This window comes from Calidris pugnax, unplaced genomic scaffold (genome assembly GCF_001431845.1).
Source record: "Calidris pugnax isolate Ruff unplaced genomic scaffold, ASM143184v1 scaffold13, whole genome shotgun sequence".
NCBI lineage: Eukaryota > Metazoa > Chordata > Aves > Charadriiformes > Scolopacidae > Calidris > Calidris pugnax.
This window is the reverse complement of record NW_015090810.1, coordinates 10371312-10393139: the sequence shown is the minus strand read 5'-3', so window position 1 is coordinate 10393139 and position 21828 is coordinate 10371312. Positions and strand designations below refer to the sequence as shown.

Below are 21828 nucleotides of genomic sequence, written 5' to 3'. Positions count from 1 at the left end.
GGGGGGTTAGGGGAGGGAGGGGGCGGCCATGCCGAGGGGGCGGCCTCCCAAAGCCAGCGGGGAGACGCGCAGGGCCGGCGCCGCGTCAGGTAAAGCGGGGCGGCCGGGGCAGCGCGGTGAGGAGCCCCGGGGAAGGAAGGAAGGAAGGAAGGAAAGGGGGGTGGTGTGTGTGGAAGCGCGGCGCGCTGCGAGATGGCGGAAAAAAAGAAAGCCTCCGCGGGCTCCCGCATATAGTCCCCGGATATGGGGTGGAGGGAGGCCGGGTCTATTGTGCGAGTGTATAGGCAAGAGGGCGGAGGGGAGGGAGCCTGGCCCGGCCCTGCGGAATGATACCGAGCGGGCAGCGCCCGCCGCCCCACACGGCTCCCGCGGACGGGCTAAGGGGAGCCGGCCCAGCGAGCAGCGCCGCGCCGCCGGCCTGCTGAGCCGCTGCCCTCCCTCTCGGGGAGAGGTGGCCGTAATGGCCCCCTCGCCCGCCGAGGGGAACCGGTCACGGTGCCGGCCGTTGCCTTCGCTTGCTGCCCCCTCCAAGGGTTTCTCGGCCCAGGCCGGCGGCCTGGCCTTCCGCTCCTTCCCGGCCCGCCTCCGGCTGCGGTGCGGTTGCTGCGGGCCGGCCGGAGCCTGTGCGGGCCGGAGGAGCAGGGAGGGTGGGCGGCGGGACGGGAAGGGTCCGCAGTCCTTCCGCCGCTCTTCCCCTGCCCCTCGCACTGCTTCCTCTCCGCTCCCTCCCCCCCCGGGGCAAATTAATGAGAGCTTCCAATAAAGGATGATAAAGGAGTGCAAATAGAATTCAACCCTTCCATCTCTCTGATTACAAGAAGGAGGTCTTTCTGGTTTGGGGGCTTTTAAAAACACCTTTGTAGTCGTTTTCTTTGTATGTGCATAAAAATGATCTGGTTTTCTTCCCCAAACATGTATTAGTCAGTCTCACGATTTAATTTTTAAATTTTTGCTTGCATTTTAGTGTTGTTGATGGCTAGAAGATACTTCAGGGCCGGATTGGTTTGATGAGATTGGGTTTTTCTGACAGCATTTTGTCAATTTTCTGGTTCTCTTGTGTAGTTCGTTCCTGCTGATGTTACTAGGGGTCTGAATCTGATTAAAGCCCACAAACTGCAAAATACTTTCAGGTAGATCTGAGACACTTTTCAGTGGCTTTTCTTTCAGTGCAAATATGTTGTAGTAGATTTTTTTCTTTAGCCAGATAGAATGGGGAGAGATTTCATAAAACTTTAGAATACCATAGTTATTTCAGTCATGAAAAATCAACTAATTAACATTTTCAGTATATATTTAGAATGTCTGGTTTTCTGAACGCTTGCAGATGAGCTCTGGCTTTCAAGAAGAATGTGTAGGTGAGCCTTCTGTGGAATACTTTTTGTAGAGTTGAAATGTGCTGGCAGGCAAAAAAAAGAAGTGCTATATTGTTACATGAGTGTTGGGAAGTTGAGTGAAATATTTTCTCTAGCATGGAAAGCCAAATGGACCGCAGGTTCCTACCAGAAGTTTTTATTATATTTTATTTTTTTTGTTGGAGACGTTGATCTTGACTTTTGAGCACTAAATAATAAGTTTATGAAGAAGGATACAAAGAGCTTTGGCTGTTAGCAGTTTTGGAACCTGAGCATTTTTAAAAAAGTTTATTTTAACTAAAATGTCTACTTCGCTCTCTAGTAGTTCTCGCAAGGGTACACATGTATCGTATGCGTGTAGCAACAGCATGATGTATGAATGAGAAAAAGATGAAGACTGAGACAAGCTGTCCAGAAAAAGTCCGTAGTAGCTTTATCCCTTGTGCTTGTAGTTGATCTTGATCTTAGACTCTTCCTATGGTAAGAAGTCTGACTGACAAGTCTTGCTGAGAGTTTGATCATATCTTGTATTTTTCTGGTCTTTTAATATATATATATTTTTTAAATTTTGCTAATTTATTAATGAAGTTGCTTCATAGAGGTAGTTTGATTGCAGAGAGCAGTTTAGAATTATAAGGTATAGAGCTAGCACAGGGATTCAGAGACTTGCAGGGACTTTGCCCTGTATGGGCAAATACTGCGGGTTCTGGAGTATTTGGTCCTTGCAGTTTGTGAAAACAGTAAAATCAGTTTGGCAAGCATCACATTGTTTTTCAACGCTTATATGTGGCTAAAAGAACGTCATGAATGAAGAAGGTCTGTCTGAGCATGACAGCCTGAATCTGGAGAATTTACATTTGGCTGTTTGTCCCATTTGGGTACAGGTGACAGATTTGAAAACTGGCTGTGAATTCCATAGGCTTCACTTTTAGCAGAGGGAATCTTACTTAGAAAATACCTGTTTAGAAAAATGAATTTCAAAATTTTTGCTTAGGAAATTGTATTTTTTTAGATTTTGTTCCTTTTTAGTGTAACCATCAGAATTCTTGCAACCCTGGTAGACTAAAGTCTGTCACGGAGCAGAAGTGTTGCTCTGTTGTTGTACAGTTTGTATGTTTGTGGTAATACAGCTTTGTTGGAAGAAAATAAAGGTGAATCAGTAATGTTTTCTTGTGCAGATTCCTTAGACTTCTTTAACCGTCATACGTATCAACTATTAGAACAAGTTCTTTGTTCTAGGAGAATTAAATATTTTAGGTGAAAAGATGAACTCTAGGCAGAAATAATCAAAACAATATCTTGACCTCAGTGGCTGCTGTTCTAAGAAGATTTTTTTTTGCATTCGTACTGTTATCCCAAAATTACCTTGATGATTCTCTCTATCTTTTTTTTTTTTTTCCAAACACGTAGTTGAACAGTTCAAATTGACCTCTCCAATAGGCACAAGCTGAAACACAGGAGGTTCTGCCTGAGCATAAGTTGGTTGGACTTGATCTTAAAGGTCTTTTCCAGCCTAAACAATTCTGCAAGTGAATGCTTGTTTACTGTGAGGGTGACTAAGCACTGACATTGGTTACACAAAGAAGTTGTGCAGTCTCTTTCCGTAGAAATATTCAAAACCCATCTGTACTCAGTCCTGGGCAACAGGTTGTGGATGCTTGAGCAGAGGGTTTGGGCAAGATGACCTCCAGAGGTCCTTTCTGACATTAGCTGCTCTGTGATTCTCCTTTGTGGTGGCTGAAGTATAGGGTATGATTCTCAAGAAGCCTAAAAGGAATGAATCTTCTGTGATTTGGGGTTTTGCTGCTTCATTATTCTTGCTCCAGCTGCTTAGCAGTAACTGTGTAGCAAATCCTTTTACAGAGGTGCAGCAGGTCCTTGGCTGTCTCCTTTTTGAAAATTTCAGGCTAAGACCTTGAATATATATGAAGCAAGACGAATGCATTAGAAAAGGGTTCTAAAGAGAGAAAAGGAGAAGCAGCTCTCAACACCTAATTGGTGTTAGCACACTAATAACACACACAGGTTCTCTTGACATAGCTTCAAACCTAAAAAGGAAGGTAAAAGCAATTATTCCTGTGTGTGGCCTCGGAGTTCCCAGTGTGGCCACTGGAGTTATAGGAAACCTGAATCACGGCGTTTGAATGTTAAGAGTTGTAGGCCATGAGAATTTTCTGCAGTCTGCTGTGCACCGGTGCCAACATTCCTTTAAGAGCCACTGGCTGAGGGGCAGTTCTGTTTACTCTGTTCCCTTAGGGTCTCTCTGAGACGTGAGAGAGCCATTTCCAGGGCAGCTAAGGTAGCACAGAGAAAACACGCAAGGGAACATTTATTGTATTCTATTTATATTGGTATATGTTTTCTTATGTCCTTTTATGAATATATTTCTCAGATTTAAGATTGGATATCTTACCAATACTTTCTTAGTAATGCTATCTCAAACTGTTACCTTTGCTTTTAGTTTTACTACTTGACTTGGCATAAAATAGTCTATGCATTCTTTAAAATATTAATGTAATAGAGGATGCTAATTTTAAAAACTTTTGGAGCTTGGGAGGAAGTGCCTGAAAATTGAAACGAAAAAGCCTTGAAATGCCCAAGTGTTTTGGAAGGCACAATGTTATTTTCCTTTGAGAAAAGTTTTTAAAATATGGTAACCTCATATTGTAAGGATGTTATTTTGAAAAAAAAATCTTACTCAACTTTTGTTTTAATTAGAATTTAGCAATGAACAGTTGCTATTAAACTTGAATTGAAATAAATACCAGGCTTTTAATGTTCAGTTAGATAGCCAGTGAAAAGACAATGTTTGAAGATGTATTTGTTATAGAACTAGTATAATATTTTGGGTGCTTGAGGCTATTTTATTAGCTACTGTAGTGAACAAGGGTTTTCTACAGGCCCTAAATGAAAACTTAGGTGAAAAGTTGAGACTTTGTCACTGGTTCTTTCTGCTAATTTTTAGTTGTTACCATAAGTTGGTAGTCAGCACTTCACTATTTCTGTTGTTACTTCAGGTGTACAAGAAAGAGTAACAGAGTCCTCAGAATCCTTCTTGCACTCTGTTGTCTTTTCTTGCCCTAAATTTTCCTTCCCCATAGTGAAGTTCCTCTGTATTTGGTTCAGTACTGCTTGTTGCCTTTTGAGTAGCAGCAACATGAAATAACCAGTTTTTTTACTTGCACGGCTGTCTGATCGTTTGCAAATAGCAGAAGGTGGTAATTCCTTTTCAAAACATACAGCAGGGACAGCTGCTGAAACTTGCTTTGGAAGAGAATCTTTAGGCTTTAACGGTGATAGTTTTCTTTGGTCATCTCAGTGTTCTACAGTAACAAAGTCTGACTGTGGGAAGAGTATGTTGGTTCTCAATGAAGATAGACTACACTGGTGTTCTTTAATTCTACATGAGTTCCTCCCTATACTTGAAATAAGTCTATGCCTTTCCCCCAGTAATCTATACAGTTAAATAACCTGTGTTTAAGTTCTGACTCTGTGATGTTAAGTTCTGACATCCAAATCATATAAAAACTAACAGTTGAAAAATACTACCTTGGCATATTCATATGCAGCTGTCAAAAAGGTGAAACTCCTGTTTTGGAATATTTAGCAAGAAATATAGCAATATTTACCTGAATACCAGATGAAGCTATCAGAATTGGCTAAGGAAATGCTGATTTTCAGTTACCTGTGTAGATTAGGATGATGAGGATGGTATATCTATATGGTGGGTTGACCATAGCCAGCAATCAAGCACCCACCAGCCACTTGCTTGCTTCCTCCTGCAGCAGGTGGGAGAGAGAACTGGAATAGCAAAAGCAAGAAAAAGCTTTGTGGGTTGAGATTAAAAAAAAAAAAAAAAGAAAAAAAAAGACACAAAACCAAGCCAACCCAAAACAACCAAGCAAACCACCAACCAGGTGATGCAAAGGCAAACATTCACCACCTCCCACAAGCAGATTGATGCTCAGTCAGTCTCTGAGCATAGGCTGCCTTGGAAGGACTAACGCCGAGTTTGTGTTGCTGAGCGTGATGCTACGTGGCATGGAATATCTTTTTGGTTAATTTACGTCAGCTGTCCCCTCCAACCTCTTGCCCACCCTCAACCTACTCATTGTGGGGGCAGAGTGAGAAACAGAGAAAGTCTTCACGCTGTACAAGCACTGTTCAGCAATAGCTAAAACATTGGTGTGTTGTCAGCATTGTTTTAGTCACAAATTTAAGACACAGCACCATTTGGTGCTGATGGGTGCAATGCCTGCAGAGCATCCTTGTGGCTGTGCAACTTCTGGAGTCATCTGTGGTCCAGAAAGGAGTGCAGCTGCTTTGTGTCAGCAAATGCTGGGCATTTGGGGCCTGGAAGCTAGGTGTCTGGACTGGTGTGACTTTAAATTCCAGATTGAGTGTTGCTCAAAATGTAATAAAACTACCTGTTCTTATATGAGCAAATTTTAATTAATTTCTGGATTTTGCTGTGATACATGAACTGAGAATTGAGTCTTTCCACTTAGCTTCTCATTAAAAGTCATGAGGAATTACTCCTGTTTTTCTTTAAGAAAGTGCTGAGTTAGGTTTAAACCAATCTGATTCTTTTATGATTGCAGAACTAAGCAAAATGTTTTAATGATTCATTATCATCTGTGTTTGATGACTTCTAGTGTAGCAGGAGGAAACATCAATATCGCTATCCCTGTTTTGTTCTCTTGTCCTACCACTTCCTTTCCGCTCGTAAATTACTAAATAGGTTTTGATAGGGTCAAACCCTTTTGTCCCTAGACTTGCCAGCTGCCATTTAACTTCAGTGACAAGTTTTCATCCATGAATTCCACAAGCTTGAGCGTTGTATTCGCCGTGCCCTCTCAGTTGGATGCGAGTAGGCTGTTAGAGATCTAATAAGGCTGCGCTGCCTTTACAGCTGAGTGCGTCCATCTGCGCCTTGCAGGGAAGACCGCAGGCTGCCATGAGGCACAGTGCTGCTTACATAAGGAAGGAATGGTTGGGAGTGCTCTAATTCTGTCTCCCTCCTTCCACATTCAGTTGTCATCGGTGGTTTATAGCAGAGAGCACCTGCTCGCTGACTCAACTCCCCGGGGTCAAGTTTTCCCGAAGGCTGTATCGCACAACTCTGTAGCCGAGTTGACCTGAAGCTTGATTGCTGCTGCTCTGTGAGGGACAATTAATTTCAAAAGAACTTGAAGGTTGTAACATTAAGAGTGTTTGAATAAGTCTGTCTTTAAACTGAAATTTATTGTCTATGATAGGTGCTTTGCCAATCTGATTCTGGTATTTTCGGGCACTTTTAAGAAACTGTAAGAACACAGCCAAAATGCATGACGGCGCATAATGAGCTAAGTGCTCCCTGTTTAGTTTAATTGTATTGATACTTGACTGTCTCTCTCAAGCTGTGATGGAATAGGGTTGATTTATGTTGCAGCTAGACAAACATGCAAATTGCAAAAAAAAAAAAATAAAGGCAGTAACTTTTACACTGTTTCCTTATGGTTAATATTTAATAAATGGCAGTGTTTTAAACTTTGCAGCTGTTCAGTGAGGGTTATCATTTGTTGTAGTGTGCAGACTTGAAGGAATCGGTAGTTTTTCAGGGGGTTTGTTACTCTGATACTCATTTTGTGCTTTCTCTGTGTGTATATTTGTTTATGGATGCCAATCCAGCTCTTCCCTAGTAAAAGCATGGTAATTTGTCATGTAATTTTGTTGACATTATATTCTTGATCAGTTAATGTCTTTAAATAAAACCTCAAACTTCTATTTCTCTGTTGTTGATTTGAATGGCATTCTATTACTTCATTAACAGAGAGAAGACTTGTGTTTTCATCTGGACAGAGCATATCTGACAATAAACAGATTGCTTAATCTGTGTACCCAATATTAACATTTTTCTGGGAGCGTAGATACCATATTAGCTGTTTATGATAAGGTTGCTAATCTGATAAATGGTGAATTGTGACCATCAAACGCGATGTCACGTATGCCAGTATTTTGTTTCCTGTGGTACACAGGGAATGTGTGGAGGATTTTATTATTTTTTATTAATTAACAAATTTATCAGTGCATTTGAAAGTACAGGTTGCACATCCCACTGCCAACTTCTTCAATTGGCATAATCTTCTGTATTTTTTGGGTATTCAAAAATATTGGCCTTCAAGACCGATTGAGTATTTTGCGGTTTGGCTTGTTTTGTGGTCTAAGCTGATGTGTCTAAAAGCATTTGCATTTTTTTTTCTCTGATATAAGGAAAGGTGATAGCAAAACTAGATTTTACTGTTGGTTTTCCTGGAATATGATAATGTAGGTTATTACTTTGACTTGGTGTGATACAGAGGTATCAGTGAAAGTAGTGTCTTTGTCTGGTTATTAATTCTTCTAACAAAAAACTGTCAAACTGGTATTTAATTTTTACATTGAAATGAAGACAGACCCAAGTCATACTTTATGAATCTGTGACACCTGCCTGAAGAGTTAAAATATATCTCACTTGATTGTTACCATTTCTAATTGACAATGTCTTTCCTGTTTTTCTCTCTCCCTGGTTTTAAATGCAACATGAAAGTTTTGTCCTTGCTGTTACCCAATAGCTTGATTTCAGCAGGGATATTATTCTGAATATTCTCCTTCTTACTATGGAAAGAATAAAATAAAGTTACTTCCTGCATATAAAAGGGAGCTGTGCAACTTTAGAAGTACCCAGTATTTGGCTGGTAATAGAACATCAAACTATTTTTGTGAGAATACAAGTGAAAAAATTTTGTAGTCTCATCTTTGCCTTAAGCTACTTCAGACATAGTATTAATGAAGGAATGAATTTGTGTTTTATTTGTAACCTGCATTAGATCTCAATCTTGCCCTTTGAATGAAAACTAAACAATTGAATTTTCAGAATTAAGTCCAAGCTAGACTGTTTCTCTATTCACACTGGCTGTAACTACTTAGAGCAGTCTTCAGCCTGATCTTCCCATAGCCGAGTCTTTAAGATTTCTGGAATCTAACCTAAATTGATTTGCTGTGCCTTAAGGATTTCCTTAGTGAGAGTCATCTGTCAAGTCAAGCTGGACTGTACAGTCCAGTTGCTGATTCTAGGGTCCAGTCCCAACTCCCAGACATCTTTCTTTTTCCTCTTTAGCAATATTGAAATACAGGGCCAAAAACAAGCCCAAGATTTAGCTTTGCAAAGACTTATAAAGGTTTTATTTGAAAGAGTAATGCTTGAGATGCTTACAGATGTAAGCAATGAATTTGCTAAATGTGTGACTTCTCTTCTCTCCTGGGGTCTGAGGGCTGTGAGGAAGGTGGAAAGGCTTGCAGGTGCCTCACGGTTTATGGTGACCCATGAACTAGTCTTGAGAAATTCCTGGTGCTTTGACACAGGGTGGGATGTGCTCAGCTCCTCATTTCACAAAGGCTGTTTTTCTGTTCTTATTTATGAAATATTTTAAGATTATGCTTTTGTTACCCATCATCTTTTAGAGAAAAGTTGAAAAATCTCTGTGTGTCATGTATTATGTTTTCATATACTTACAGTTGCCACTTAAATTCTATCAAAACATTACAAGGGTATTTAATTTTTCATTAACATACAGTTTAAGTCTTTTTTGAATTCCAGAAGAAAATTCACAGACTGTCAATTAACCAGTATTGCAGTTAATACAGATATGCTACACATTTTAATAAAAATTATGTATAGGAATGTTATTGACATGAAAGATAAGTCGCTTGGTAATCTCATTCAGATGCTAGTGAGCACGTTGCTTTTCCTGTGTTTCAAATTGTAGACAAGTTACCACCTTTGGTTAATTCAAAGTTATGCTTTCATTGCTTCAATTGCTTAGACATCGTTTTTGTATGTTGTCCGGTGTCTTTGATCTCGAGAGTGAATGTTTAAAGATAATAATCTCTTTGGTTCATGGAGAAGGTTTAAAGGGCTTTTTAAAGTCATGGATTAGTCATTTTTCAGTTGTCAGTTTAACATGAGAGGTCAGGCCTTCATGTGTTTGAAAAATTACTGCTTTTTGTTGGGGAAAGGAAAGCTTGCATTAAGTTTTCATGTATTCCAAGTATTGGAGCAGACTTCTGTTTTACCTCTCTTTTTCTTGTTATGCCAATGTTTACAGAAATTGATTTTGTGCCTATTATCCTACTCAGTTATATTTATTACAGGGACACTTAAAGGACAGTGTCTTGCAATTAAAGATGTACTTTCCAGCTTTTCAAGAACTGTAACCATTTCAGGGATGGAAAGGATACCTGCTATTGATAGGGTTTGCATATACTATGAAATTACAGCTGAGAATTCTTTGAAGGATGCAGTAGGTTTAAATTTATACATTTTAAAGATTTGTGGTACTTAAGAAAATTATTTCTTTCCAACAGAAGTATGCAGAACTAAACTTTGCAAAGCAAAAGTTAATTGGGTGACTTAGTCCAGAAATAGGAAGTAAAGTCCCTGGGACGTTGTTTAGTTGTGGTTTCTCAACTAAAATATCTTGTGCTGAAACGTTTCCTAGAGCTTCCTCAACTACAAGCTTTTTGTCTGAGAATTTTAGCTTGCAGAAAAGGTGGTCAGGACATAAGATACTGATTTATTTTTTTCTTTTAATTTTTATTTTTTCTTGAATGAGACGGGACTTCGAGGTAGGTGCAGTACTGAGCAGCAATACTATATGAATCATGATCTTTGGTTTCTTCTGAGGAAATGTAAACAGGATGCTGTAAACTTCTACTTGTGTTGTTGCTTCTTATGCCTAATTCTTACATACATGGTGAGAAGTACTGACTTCCTTAAAGGGAAATATCCGTCCTTTCATGTTGAGATAATAAAATCGAAGTTCCCTTTTTTTGTTGTATTCTGTTGTTGATGCGCTTTGTTGAGTTGTGGCAGTGTTTTAAACTGAATTCTATGGGGTTTTTTTCTCTCTTCAGGGTCCTTAATCTGCAGCATGAGTCAATTGAATTTTATTTTTGTTTTATTAGTACTGCTTTGAATGTTCTTACGTATTTTAGCTTCTTCCGCCAGTTGCTTTTCTCAAAGTTTTTCTTAAATGAGGATAAATTCCTTAGTAATACAGAATCTTCTCAAGTGTAATATGTTTTAATTTACTTGTATACTTAAGATATAAGGAAAATATTAATAGGACTGACTTCAGCCATTTGAGCAAGGAGATATAGGAGCTTGCAACTTGTATATCAAAAGCTGTCTGACTGGTAGTTCAAAAAAAGAAAATTGTGTGGGCTTAGACTGGGTCTATTAAAAACATAATCATCTTTTTCTCCATTGAATTAATGTGTACACCATTTGACTGCAGTTTATTGCGTCTCTCAGCTATTTGAAACATTGGTGTTTGTTTTACAGCTGTAAAGATAACTAATAAAGGTTTTACATTCCTAGAACTAGAAGAAAGAAAAGATGCCTAAACTTCTCTTAAAGAAAAAAAGAGAGAGAATGGAGCAGGAGAGGGTAGAAAACCTGTGTAGTCAGAACTGCTGACTATGTCGTATTAAAAAGTTTTGGTTCTTTTTAGAAACATGATATAATATTACATGATGTAAAAAGTAACACCTGGCAGTATCTTAGTCATACCTAGTGTATTTGGCAGCTTTTTATTTTGTTGCACACTTGATGGGTGTTTATGAAGCAAGAAAGAATTGATTTCAGATTCCTAGGGTAAGGTGATTATTTTTACCCTTAGCAACTGGCAGTTAGAGGGATGAATATATTTCTTTGATCCTGTGTCAATGGAAGCAGTAATGTTTATGCTCGAGATCTTCCAAGACCCAGTGAATTTAAAATCTTGTAGAAGTTAAATTCTTACAGAGGTTTGGATAGTTACTGCTTCAGAGAATTCTGTTTTATGTAATGAAGTAAATGAAATGTGACTTCATACAAATTTTTCGATGCTTATTTTGTAGATGATGTTCTGACACCAAATATAGAGAACAGTAATTTTGCTTACCAAGTACCCAACTTCCATAAGTGTGAGATCTGTGTGCTGTCTTTTCCAAAAGAGACACAGTTCCAGCGCCATATGAGGGATCATGAGCAAAATGACAAGGTATGAAGTTTAGTAGGTATAAACTTAGAAAATACCTGTGTATATTGATATTTTCATATACTGACAAAGCTAACATAAGAAATTCCTTTCAGGTTTTTTTAATCACATCACTAATTACTGCTTGGGGACCCTCGGAGTTTTATAAAGTTTTTCTTTCGTTTTTTCCTCTTGTTTCCTTTGAGACAGGACCTTACTTTGCTATTTAGTTAGATTGTTGTTTCCAGTTCAGTAATTTTTAACTTCAGCCATTTTCTTTGATTTATAAAATGTTCAGGTAGATTAGAAAAATGTATGGGTTTCTTTTAATCAAATTTGCAAATGGATTCTACCCATTAGCAATAAAAAGAAAATAATGCTTATATAGATCAACTAGACTCCTGCTAGTCTCTTATAACTGTTTTTAGTAATGTCAAGCGACCTAATCTAGTATGTATGTATTAGTAGATTAATGTCATCCCTTAAGATGCTTACAAATCAAATATGGGAAAGAATGAGAAAAATACAGATATATGATTAGGACTGGAATGACTTAAATAATGCTTTTGTCACAGGTTTCATCTGTAACCTGAAATATTTCATTTCTGTTCCTTGCTTTTTGTTTCACAAAGCTAAAACACTTTACAAGTAATGGAAAAATAATTTTATTACTGTTTGAGGTAGTTGTAGATACAGATTAATTTTTACAAAATGTAGGACTTTGAGATGATAATTCATGTATACAAAGAACTACTTACACAAGTTTCAATGTTGTAAAGTTGATATATAAAAAATGGAAGTTGATATTGCTAAAACCATGCTATTGCACAACTGTGTAAGAGCCTATGACTAGAAGTGAAGGTGCTCTTAAAGAATGGAAATTGATTGCAAAAATACCAACTGAAGAACAATCAATCCTAGCATAAACTAAACTGTTTTTCTGGTGCAATTACTAATTTTGCTCAAGGAGCGTTCATGGTCCAAGTTGAAGTAAGAAAATTTATTTCCATCTCTTGCTCATGTTTCTCTCCTGCTGACTTCACTCAGTTTCAATTTTGAGCCTCTTCTTTCTTCAGTTCCCCTACCTTCTTTCCCCATATGCTCTTGAAATACTGTATTTGCAATTTCAGTAGTGAGCTGCAAAGAGAAAATAATTAAGACTGGTGTTATTAAGGATCGTTATCATATGTTATCATATGCACTTGCACTTTTTTATTTTTAAACATTTTGATTTTTATGTTTATATGTGTCACCTAGACTGTATGTAACTTATGGGAATTTTGTCTTTTTTTTTGTGGTTTTAACAAACAGCCTCACCGATGTGACCAGTGTCCGATGTCATTCAATGTTGAATTCAACTTGACACTTCATAAATGTACTCATAATGGTGAAGATCCTACGTGTCCCGTGTGCAACAAGAAGTTCTCCAGAGTTGCCAGTCTGAAAGCTCATATAATGTTACATGAGAAAGAGGAGGTAATTCATTAAACCTCATAACTTATATTTTGAAAACATGTCGTAATGGCTGTACTTAATCCCTTATGTACATGCTTTAGCGTAGAGGATTGAATAAATGGTCTCATTCAGAAGAAAGGTAAGACTTTTAGTGGGGAGTCTGCTTTAATAACAGTACAGTAGGAGAAATTAATGTACTGGATACAAGCAAGTGTTCCTATCCAGTCTTTAATAACAGAGAATCTGTGTATGTTTGATAGATGAATATTAACTGGTGAATATTAACAAATACGTTTATTTTGAAGCAATTTCTGTGACTTGGTATACATTGATAAGCCCACATGTAATAGCCTAGGTGTTGTGGTGAGGCGCTCCCACCATCTATTTCTTACATCATGAAGCTTTTCCCTTATCTAGAACTCCCACCCCTTTTTTTGAGTGGTTATTTTGCTTGAGAGGACTTCTTGTTCCTTCCTCTGCCACAATTTCGTTTTCCATTTTTATAAGGCATTGGTTAAATTCTTAGCAAACAGTTAATTTGTGGTAGTATTTTGCACACTTCATAGTCATTACTACATTACTGCAATTAATTGTACTGCCCAGAATATCAAGTTTTCAATCATGTAATTACCTCTTGTCCTGTGAAAGCCTTTTAAAATTGCACTTTGCATTGGAGATTTAGATGTGAGTCAAGTATGCATGTTTATTGCCAGACTTCTAATCATAAACATAATAATAGTATGTTTCTCCATACCAACTGCAGACAGCTTACAGCAGTTCTTTCCAGTAGGTTTGGGATGATAGGCCTGTTCACGTATTTCCCTAAAGCAGGCAGGGAATGCCATCAGTAGAGAACATATTCCTTCTTAATTCTTGTTATCAGTTCACGATTTGTCATGTACAGAACTGAGTAAAAAAGAGAGGACTTAGGTATCATTTTGTTGCATGTTAATGTATCTATAATGATACATAGTTTAACGGGTATTTATTGCGGAAACTTGACTTATGAGTTGCTAAAAAAATCAGAATAAGGAAACCGAGCATCAAGGAAGATGCCTAAGAATCATTTTATTATTCGTTTTTATCACTAAGTGATTTTTCATCGACTTCACCTGCTCTGATTTTGATACTTTGTGCAGATATCAGAAGAACAGGTTGTGTGATGCCTTTCAATTTAGAATCCAATCTGCAGCTTAAAAATTAAATCTATTTATTAACACCTTTCAGTTGCTAATGAATATATTCTTGTAATGCTGGATAATTCTGTGATAAAACAGATGAAATAACAATAGATTCATACAGAATTGCAAGAATGACTTTCCCAGTAGTTATGCACCAGGCCTGTAGGACAGCTGGAATTTGAACTTGAAGCAGAGGGTCTTGACGATGACACTAGCTGTCATTTGGGAGTTTTTCCTTATGTGCAGGATAAGAAGTTACCAGTGGAGTACATTCTTCTGTTCGCTATCACTTTCTTACTCTTCCTGTTAAAAAGGCTGAAAATCTGAAAACGGAGCAAAGATACATACTCACTTACACATAGCAGTTGAGGAGAACACTGCACAAAGCTGAAGCTGGTTAACTTTAGTCTTGCTTTGTGCTGCATCAGCCAACTTTATCTACAGATGAGTGCAGAAGAGCAGTAACAAGAAACCAGTATAATTATAATCATAGAAGAGTTTGGGTTGGAAGGGGCCTTTAAAGGTCATCTAGTCCAACATCCCCTCCAATGAGGAGGGACCTCTTCAAATAGATCAGGTTGCTCACAGCCCTGTCCAGCCTGACCTTGAATGGCTCCAGGGACAGGGCATCTACCACCTCTCTGGGCAACCTGTTGCAGTGTTTCACCATCCTGATTGTAAAAATTTCTTCCTTCTGTCTAGTCTAAATCTTCCCTCTTTTAGTTTAAAACCATTGCCCCTTGTCCTATCATAACAGGGCCTGCTAAAAAATTTGTCCCCATCTTTCCTTGTGGCCCCCTTTAAGCATTGAAAGGCTGCAGTAAGGTCACCCGTGGAGCCTTCTCTTCTCCAGGCTGAACAACCCCAACTCTCTTGGCCTGTCCTCATAGGACATCATCATATTCCATCCCTTTCATCATTTTTGTGGCCCTCCTCTGGATGTGCTCCAACAGGTCCATGTCTTTCCTGTGCTGAGGGCCCCAGAGCTGGACGCAGTACTCTGGGTGGGGTCTCACCAGAGCAGAGTAGAGGGGCTGAGTCACCTTCCTCGACCTGCTGGCCACACTTCTTTTGATGCAGCCCAGGATATGGTTGGCTTTCAGGGCTGCGAGCACACATTGTATTTTAAAAATGGCACTGCATATCTTCGTTTAGTTTAAAACATTATTGTCAATATCATTGTTTAAATGAACACCGTTTTTTTTTTCCTCTTGTTGATCATTCAAGGAGTTAAAAAAGAGAGAGAGGATATAAACCATTTTCATTTGTAGTGATAATTACAATTATTGAAAAATAAACAGAGGAAAACTGTCTGAAGTAACATAGGCACACCAGTAAGGAACATGCAACAGATGTATTGCCAAAGAGACAGTGAATAGTTTTACTCTCAACTCTCTGCTTAGATTCTGTAAAATAAAGATACACTGAGGAATGAAATTAATGGTTTTGAAAAGCAAAAGAAAGTGAAATCAATGCAGAGCTTTTAGTTTTCATTGAAACGACATTTGACTTTGATTCTTCCTCTGAATTTCAAAGTGGCAGTGCTTTTGCATTAAACATTATAAGTGAGATTTCCATTCCAAATGACATGGAATACCAATGTAACTGGAAAATGGTATGTTTAACACTGCTGTAAAATTAATGGGTTGAAGTGATGTCTGTCAAAAACATGTGTCCCAATTTGTCTTTTCTGTGAGGGTAGCTTAAGAAAAGTAAATAGTAATTGTGGTGGGATTTGTGTTAAAAAGTGAGAATCTATCATTTTAACCGGTGAAAGTGTAAAATCCCTGAATCTACTGTTAAGATGTTTCTGGTTAAAAAGTAGTCTTTTTTACAAATGGTTACATAGACTGTAGCCTAATGGCACTGAGGTAAATTTCTGTGTATCTTGAACTGGCCTACCAAGGAAATAGAGAGTGGTTGTGAGGGTGCTACGGAACCACTCGTTTCTGCTATTGTATCAACTTCTTCAGAATTCAGTTTCAATTGAGTTTCTTAAACTATAAATATTACCATAAGCTTGCAGTGATTATTGTTCATGATTTATGTTATGGGGCTCAAACTTGCTTGTATGCTTTTATTGCTTCTTGCTCCCAGCTGCCAGTGTCCATAGAAGGACACATTCGTCTACTTGAGCAAAGCTCGTACCGCTGTGTGGGAATTTTTAAAAAAAAAGAGTCTCTCATTATCTCTTTCAGAATCTTATCTGTTCAGAGTGTGGCGATGAATTTACTTTACAGAGTCAGCTGTCCATACACATGGAAGAACATCGTCAAGAATTGGCAGGCAGTAGGATCCACAGCTGCAAGTCTTGCAAAAAGGAATTTGAAACTTCCTCGCAGCTAAAGGAGCATATGAAAACTCACTATAAAATAAGGTAACAATCACGGGACTGTAACAAAATGAGCAGATGTTACTTTTATGGTGGTAGCTGGGGGAAGCAAGAGTAGCATTTCCAGTCAGCAAAGTACCATGATCTATGCAGATCACTTCTTTTCTTTGGTATGGTGTTATGAAATTACATTTATTTTTTTAAAACCTTGCGTAAGTAGGTGGTTATTTTGGGAGACTTTTCTTTTTGTTTTGTTTTTTTTTTCCTGTTTTCATATGTTGGCACTCATACTAAGCATAGTTCCATCCACTAGCTATTTGTAAACACAGTCAAAGTTTTTCTGGTACAGAGTGATTTTTGAACTCTGTTTATGTGTGATTTTTAAAGGCTAATGGCAGTGCATTGAAGAAAATACATACTAATTTTACGTAGCAGTTACTGTAATTGCAAAAATCCCAATACTTACCTTCTGCAAAGAAATCAGTTGTTCCTTGCACTTTAATCATCTTTTGCAAGTAGTCCTCACAGCCTGCTGTGAGTTTCTTGTAAATCTGGAAAAGCACAAAATGAAGGGAAAAGTCAGGCCGAATGAATGCTGTTCTTACTTTCTGGGAAAATTTCTTCTGTCTTTCAGCTCTCTAGTTTAACTTCGCTTTTTGGAGGATAGAAATTACTCTAAGTTATTCTGTCAGCTTATACATTAAGAGAAGCTTATGTTTTTGACAGCTGATGTGTCTTTTAATCCTTGCTCTGTAAAAACAGATGGGAAAATATATGTTTAAAAATGAGAAATATTGGGTATTTCCAATTATTTTTATTAGCAAATTATGCAGGTTCTGAGATCTTAATAATTGTGTTCAAGAAGTTTTTAAAAAAGTGTTGTATATTTCCATTTGCAAATTGAAAATGGAGGTAAAGTTAAGTTTCATATGAATTATAATATTACACACAAAAAACATTCTTGTTGTGAACATCTCCTGTGGAAGTTAGGATGAACAAATAAAGAATAGGTGAGTGAATCTAACAGATGGCTGTGATTTTGAGAGAGTACTATGCATGCTGCATTCTGATATAAATTATTGTGGAGCACTAATATTTCATTTATTTTCATAAATATGAATCTTGTGGATTCAGAGCTTCTTTATATGAGATTCACCTTATTTATCAGTTCAGATGCGTAAACACATTGCATTTGTGTTCAAGAAACTACTGTTCATAACAGTGCTTTCCTGTACTTTTACCAGCAGTACCAATACAAACCATGTATGTGAGCCAGGTGATCCCACTCCACCTTCTGTGATTCAGGAGAAATTATTTTGAAAGGAAAAATGTGGACATTCTGATTGTTAGGGATTTTTTTATTGACAGTTTGACTGTGTATGAAGTTCAAAGACATACCTCAGTAGTTAAAAATTTTACTATTTGACTCTCGCTTTTCATTGTAAAATAAGTTTCAAAAAATCTTTAGATTTTAGAATTATGAAGAGCCTTGTTCCCTTAAGGTTTTTTTCATTAAGTATTGCACTTTTCCTTCCCAAAAAGGTGTTTATTTTGTGTTTGAAATATTTGAAGGGAAAACTATTATGCAGTTATAATTTAAGTTTACTATCTGTCTTTTGCTAAAAAAAAAATAAAATGGTCATTATAACTCTAAATGAGGGGATCTTTTAGAAGGTGATGGGGACCTTGAAAGATTGTCTTTGCAATTGTCTCCAAATTGGATATTTTTTCCTTTATTAAAATGCCGCAGTTATAGCTGAAACAGATGTTACTCATCAGAGAGCCTCGTCTGACAATCAGGCTGTCTAGATCTGTCCAGAGATGGACAGAAGAGGAGTTTCTGACATCTGTACTGTTCTCTCTCCTGCTTTTCAATCTGAAGTTGATTTTTTTCTCTGGATATTTCAGTAAATTTTGATAGATAAAATTAATGTGAAAAGTAAAATATATTAACCAAACTCTGTGCTTGCTGAGCAAGAGTATGAAAAGAGTTAAAAAAACACATGCAATATTTAAGTAGAAAGATGTGTCATTTGAACAGAAGTTTAATGATTTCTTGTGTTATGCATGGACTGTTACTCCCCTGCTATTTTTTGTTTTGTTATACCAGCCTGTGTTTCAACGTGGTGGTGTATTTTCGCACATCTGTTCCACATTAGCTAATTCTTTTTTCTCAGTTGTTCAGAAAAACACCAGGTATTTAAAATTGTATAATTTCAGTTAGCTTTTAGCAGTACTGACAAGCTGGATTACTGTATAGGTGTGAGTACACAGGCACCATGGAAAATGTGGAGTGCTGTAAATACCACACTGCCTTCTGGTTTCACCTTCTTTAGCTGAGTTGTTGTAATGGTCTTTTAATATCTCCTAGTTTTTCTGGTTTTCTTTTTTTTTCCAGAAAAAATCAGTTGTTTTTTGTTTTCCATGTTGCTGTTTTTCAGCAGTCATTTAAGCTAACCAGTTTTATTTCTAGAGAAAAGGATTGTGGGAGTTTGTATCATCTCTTACACATCACAGTTTCCACAGAGACATGGTATTTGAGAAGCAGTGGTGAATATTTGGGTTGCTAAATTCTTCATCTGTTTTTGTTAGACCTCAGCAACTGCATTTGTGCTCTAGTTTATGAGATCTTCCTGTTCTAGTTTAAAAAGTCTTGCTGTGTTTAGGCAAAAGAAATAAAGTGGCACAGAGTTGAAAGTTCCCACCAAAATAGTAGTTGTGAAGTCACTGTATACTTCCAGCAGAGTTTACAGTGAGAATGTCGCTAGAGAACCTCCAAGAACTATCCATTTTATTACAGAAATAACTGTAAAATTCTTGTTGTTGTGTAGGCACTTTTCTAAGTGCTCCATTTACATTATTCTTTTAGTATCATTCAAGAGTTTGGTTTTTTACTGTTGCAGCTGATACTATACATTGTCATCAAATTTATGCTCTATATTAAAAAATGATGGGGTAAGATCAGTTTCTTCAAAATAATGTTTAATATTAGAATTAACAATATTTTATGTAAATTCCTTTTTTTTTTTCCATGACAGAGTATCAAATACCAGATCTTATAACAGAAATATCGATAGAAGTGGGTTTACCTATTCCTGTCCTCACTGTGGAAAGACCTTCCAGAAGCCGAGTCAATTAACACGACATGTTAGGATACACACAGGTAAGATTGTGGAAGTAATTGCTTTAATTTGCATTTGTTTTATGAAATTCAATTAATCTGTGAAATGTTAAATATTTTTCTCCCAGTTGGGGCTTGAAATAGTATTAATACTTATCTGCTTCGCTAGATGCTGTTTCCTGTTGGTTAAATCACCCTTTATGCAATTCCTTTGTTTAGGAAATTTATATGCCTTTAAAAATCTTTTATACTGTTTCTCATGATATCCATCTGGAAATGTTAAGTACTTTACAGGTTTCATTTGTTACAGAATACCAGTTTGGGTACTTAAAGTTTCAATAGACCCTAAAATTGGAATACCTAGAGACGGGCCAGTCAGGTAATGTAACTAAGATCTCACATACTCTAGAGAACAGGTTCTAAAATTTACAGTCACAAATAGAGTAGGAATACATGAGAATGAATAATAATGCTAACATAGTGGCTTTGCTTTTGTTTTCAGATTGGTTTATTAAAAGGTACTGTCATATCTTTTCTGTACTTACCATAACTGCCATTTTCAGGTTGTCCAAAATGAACTTGCGAGCTGATAAACCTAGATTTTAATTTTGATACTTGAAGAAGAGCAGGTGACTGTTCAGTTTTGTGGAATGAATAGCAGGTGCAAAATGACTGTAATAAATATGTGCACTTGTTTAACTCTGAAGTAATTGAAATAACTGAAAAATGCTAAGTATGAAATAATACAGGAGTTTTTGAAGTGTACAAAGTACTGTAAGAATAGTTCTCAAGTTTTAACCAGACGTACATAATACAGCTTGAGTTTGGCTTCAAGCAAAACTGTTGAACGTGCTCCAGTGATACGCAATATATGTGTATTTTCCGTATTGTGAATAAATTGCTGTTTGTCTAGGTTTTAGCTAATTAGACTAGTAAATTATATAAGTGTGCAGTCTTGTTTGTATTGGCAGTCTGTTCAAACAGTGATATGACAAGTTACCATATAGAAGAAAGACTTTGTTTGCTAAGGGAGAAATAAAAATTCCATTGCAGGAATCTTTTTAAGCTTTATAATTTAATTGTAAAACAGTAACACAAGAGGTCACCCTTGTACCTACTTTAAAAGTTGCCTCAAAGTAACATCCAGAAAAAGTCACTGAACATTAACTGTCTCATTTTAAGAGTTGCGTATCAAATTGATACTTTATTTTAGCTTATCCTAGAGAGAATTAAAAAAGAGATTATAGTTGGTTGAGGATATTTTTCTGAAGCTTCAAAAAGTTTAAGAACATTTATAGTTCTTTTGAAGAGTAAAAAGACATTTGTCTATTGGGAAACCAGGGACAGAAAATGTAGTCCCAATCTGCACATCATGGTGGGTCATTTTAAGTTCCAAGTAGGTAGTGAATACTCATTTAATTTGTGAAGTATGTCATTACTTTAAATCTTCAATCTGCCTCGTATCCAATTGCTTGAGGTACTGTAAAATATGTAGGAAAGAAGAACTCTGCTTTAAAGAATTTAGAATACTTAAGTCTTTAATAGTTAAAAGAGCATGTCTGTGCTACATGTACAGCATTACATTAGTGTCTTAATTGCACTACTTTTTTTGTTCGTAGCTATTAATTTCAAGAAATTGTACCCTTTGGGGGAAAAAAAAGTCTCAGGGATTTCAATTCCCATATTAATAACTAAGTAATGAGCCCGCCATTCCCCCTCCCAATTCTGTATTTTATTAAGTTATACTTGAGAAATACAGAAATTCCACATTTCCACACTAGAATTAAGATGTAGTTTTTATAATGGAATTCACTTAAATAGGCAAAGTAACCTGAAGCACTACTTGTGTGTATCTACCAGCAGCTATTAGTGGAAGCCAAGCTTTTTACCTATGAAAGCCTAATATGAATTTTGTCACTGTATTTCAAGAAGATCTGAATCAGTGTTCTTTATTTAATATCTATTAAAAATAGACAGTTAAAACCTACAGACCTTAAAGCATCTTCAAAAGCCATAAGCAGTAGCACAGAAAAGACACATTCCTTCAGAGTAGATTCTATGTGAGTTATATGCTTGTAATCTATTTCAGAAAATAGCTGCTTTTATTTCAAACCGTGTGAATTTAATTAAGAATTAATCACTTTAAACTGGATGTAATTAGAGCTATATAATTAGAAGTCATATAAAAATATTCATTAAAAGTACTTTAGTGTGCATAATATTTAGCACATGGTAGTACTTACGGGTGTAGCAGACATTAATGTTCAGCATGCTCACAGCTATAGAAATGTGCAAAGGTAAGGTCCTGAACTTACCACAACTAAACTGTTTCACTAAATTAAGAGCA

General features: G+C 37.0%; 1 protein-coding gene across 4 annotated transcripts in view; it reads left to right on the top strand.

Moving 5' to 3' along the window:
* The first annotated feature begins 71 nt into the window (after positions 1–71).
* Positions 72–21828, top strand: part of ZNF236 (zinc finger protein 236) — a 70527-nt gene continuing 48770 nt past the window's right edge. For 2 of the 4 annotated variants that reach the window (XM_014938687.1, XM_014938688.1), the window contains exons 1-5: positions 966–1130; positions 11274–11416; positions 12704–12868; positions 16227–16405; positions 19399–19523. In XM_014938687.1, the coding sequence (XP_014794173.1) occupies positions 11390–11416; positions 12704–12868; positions 16227–16405; positions 19399–19523 (496 nt within the window). In that variant the 5' untranslated portion in view covers positions 966–1130; positions 11274–11389. Of the gene's footprint in view, positions 90–963; positions 1131–11273; positions 11417–12703; positions 12869–16226; positions 16406–19398; positions 19524–21828 lie in introns of those variants that run through there. The other 2 variants (XM_014938689.1, XR_001411562.1) reach the window with 2 other exon arrangements.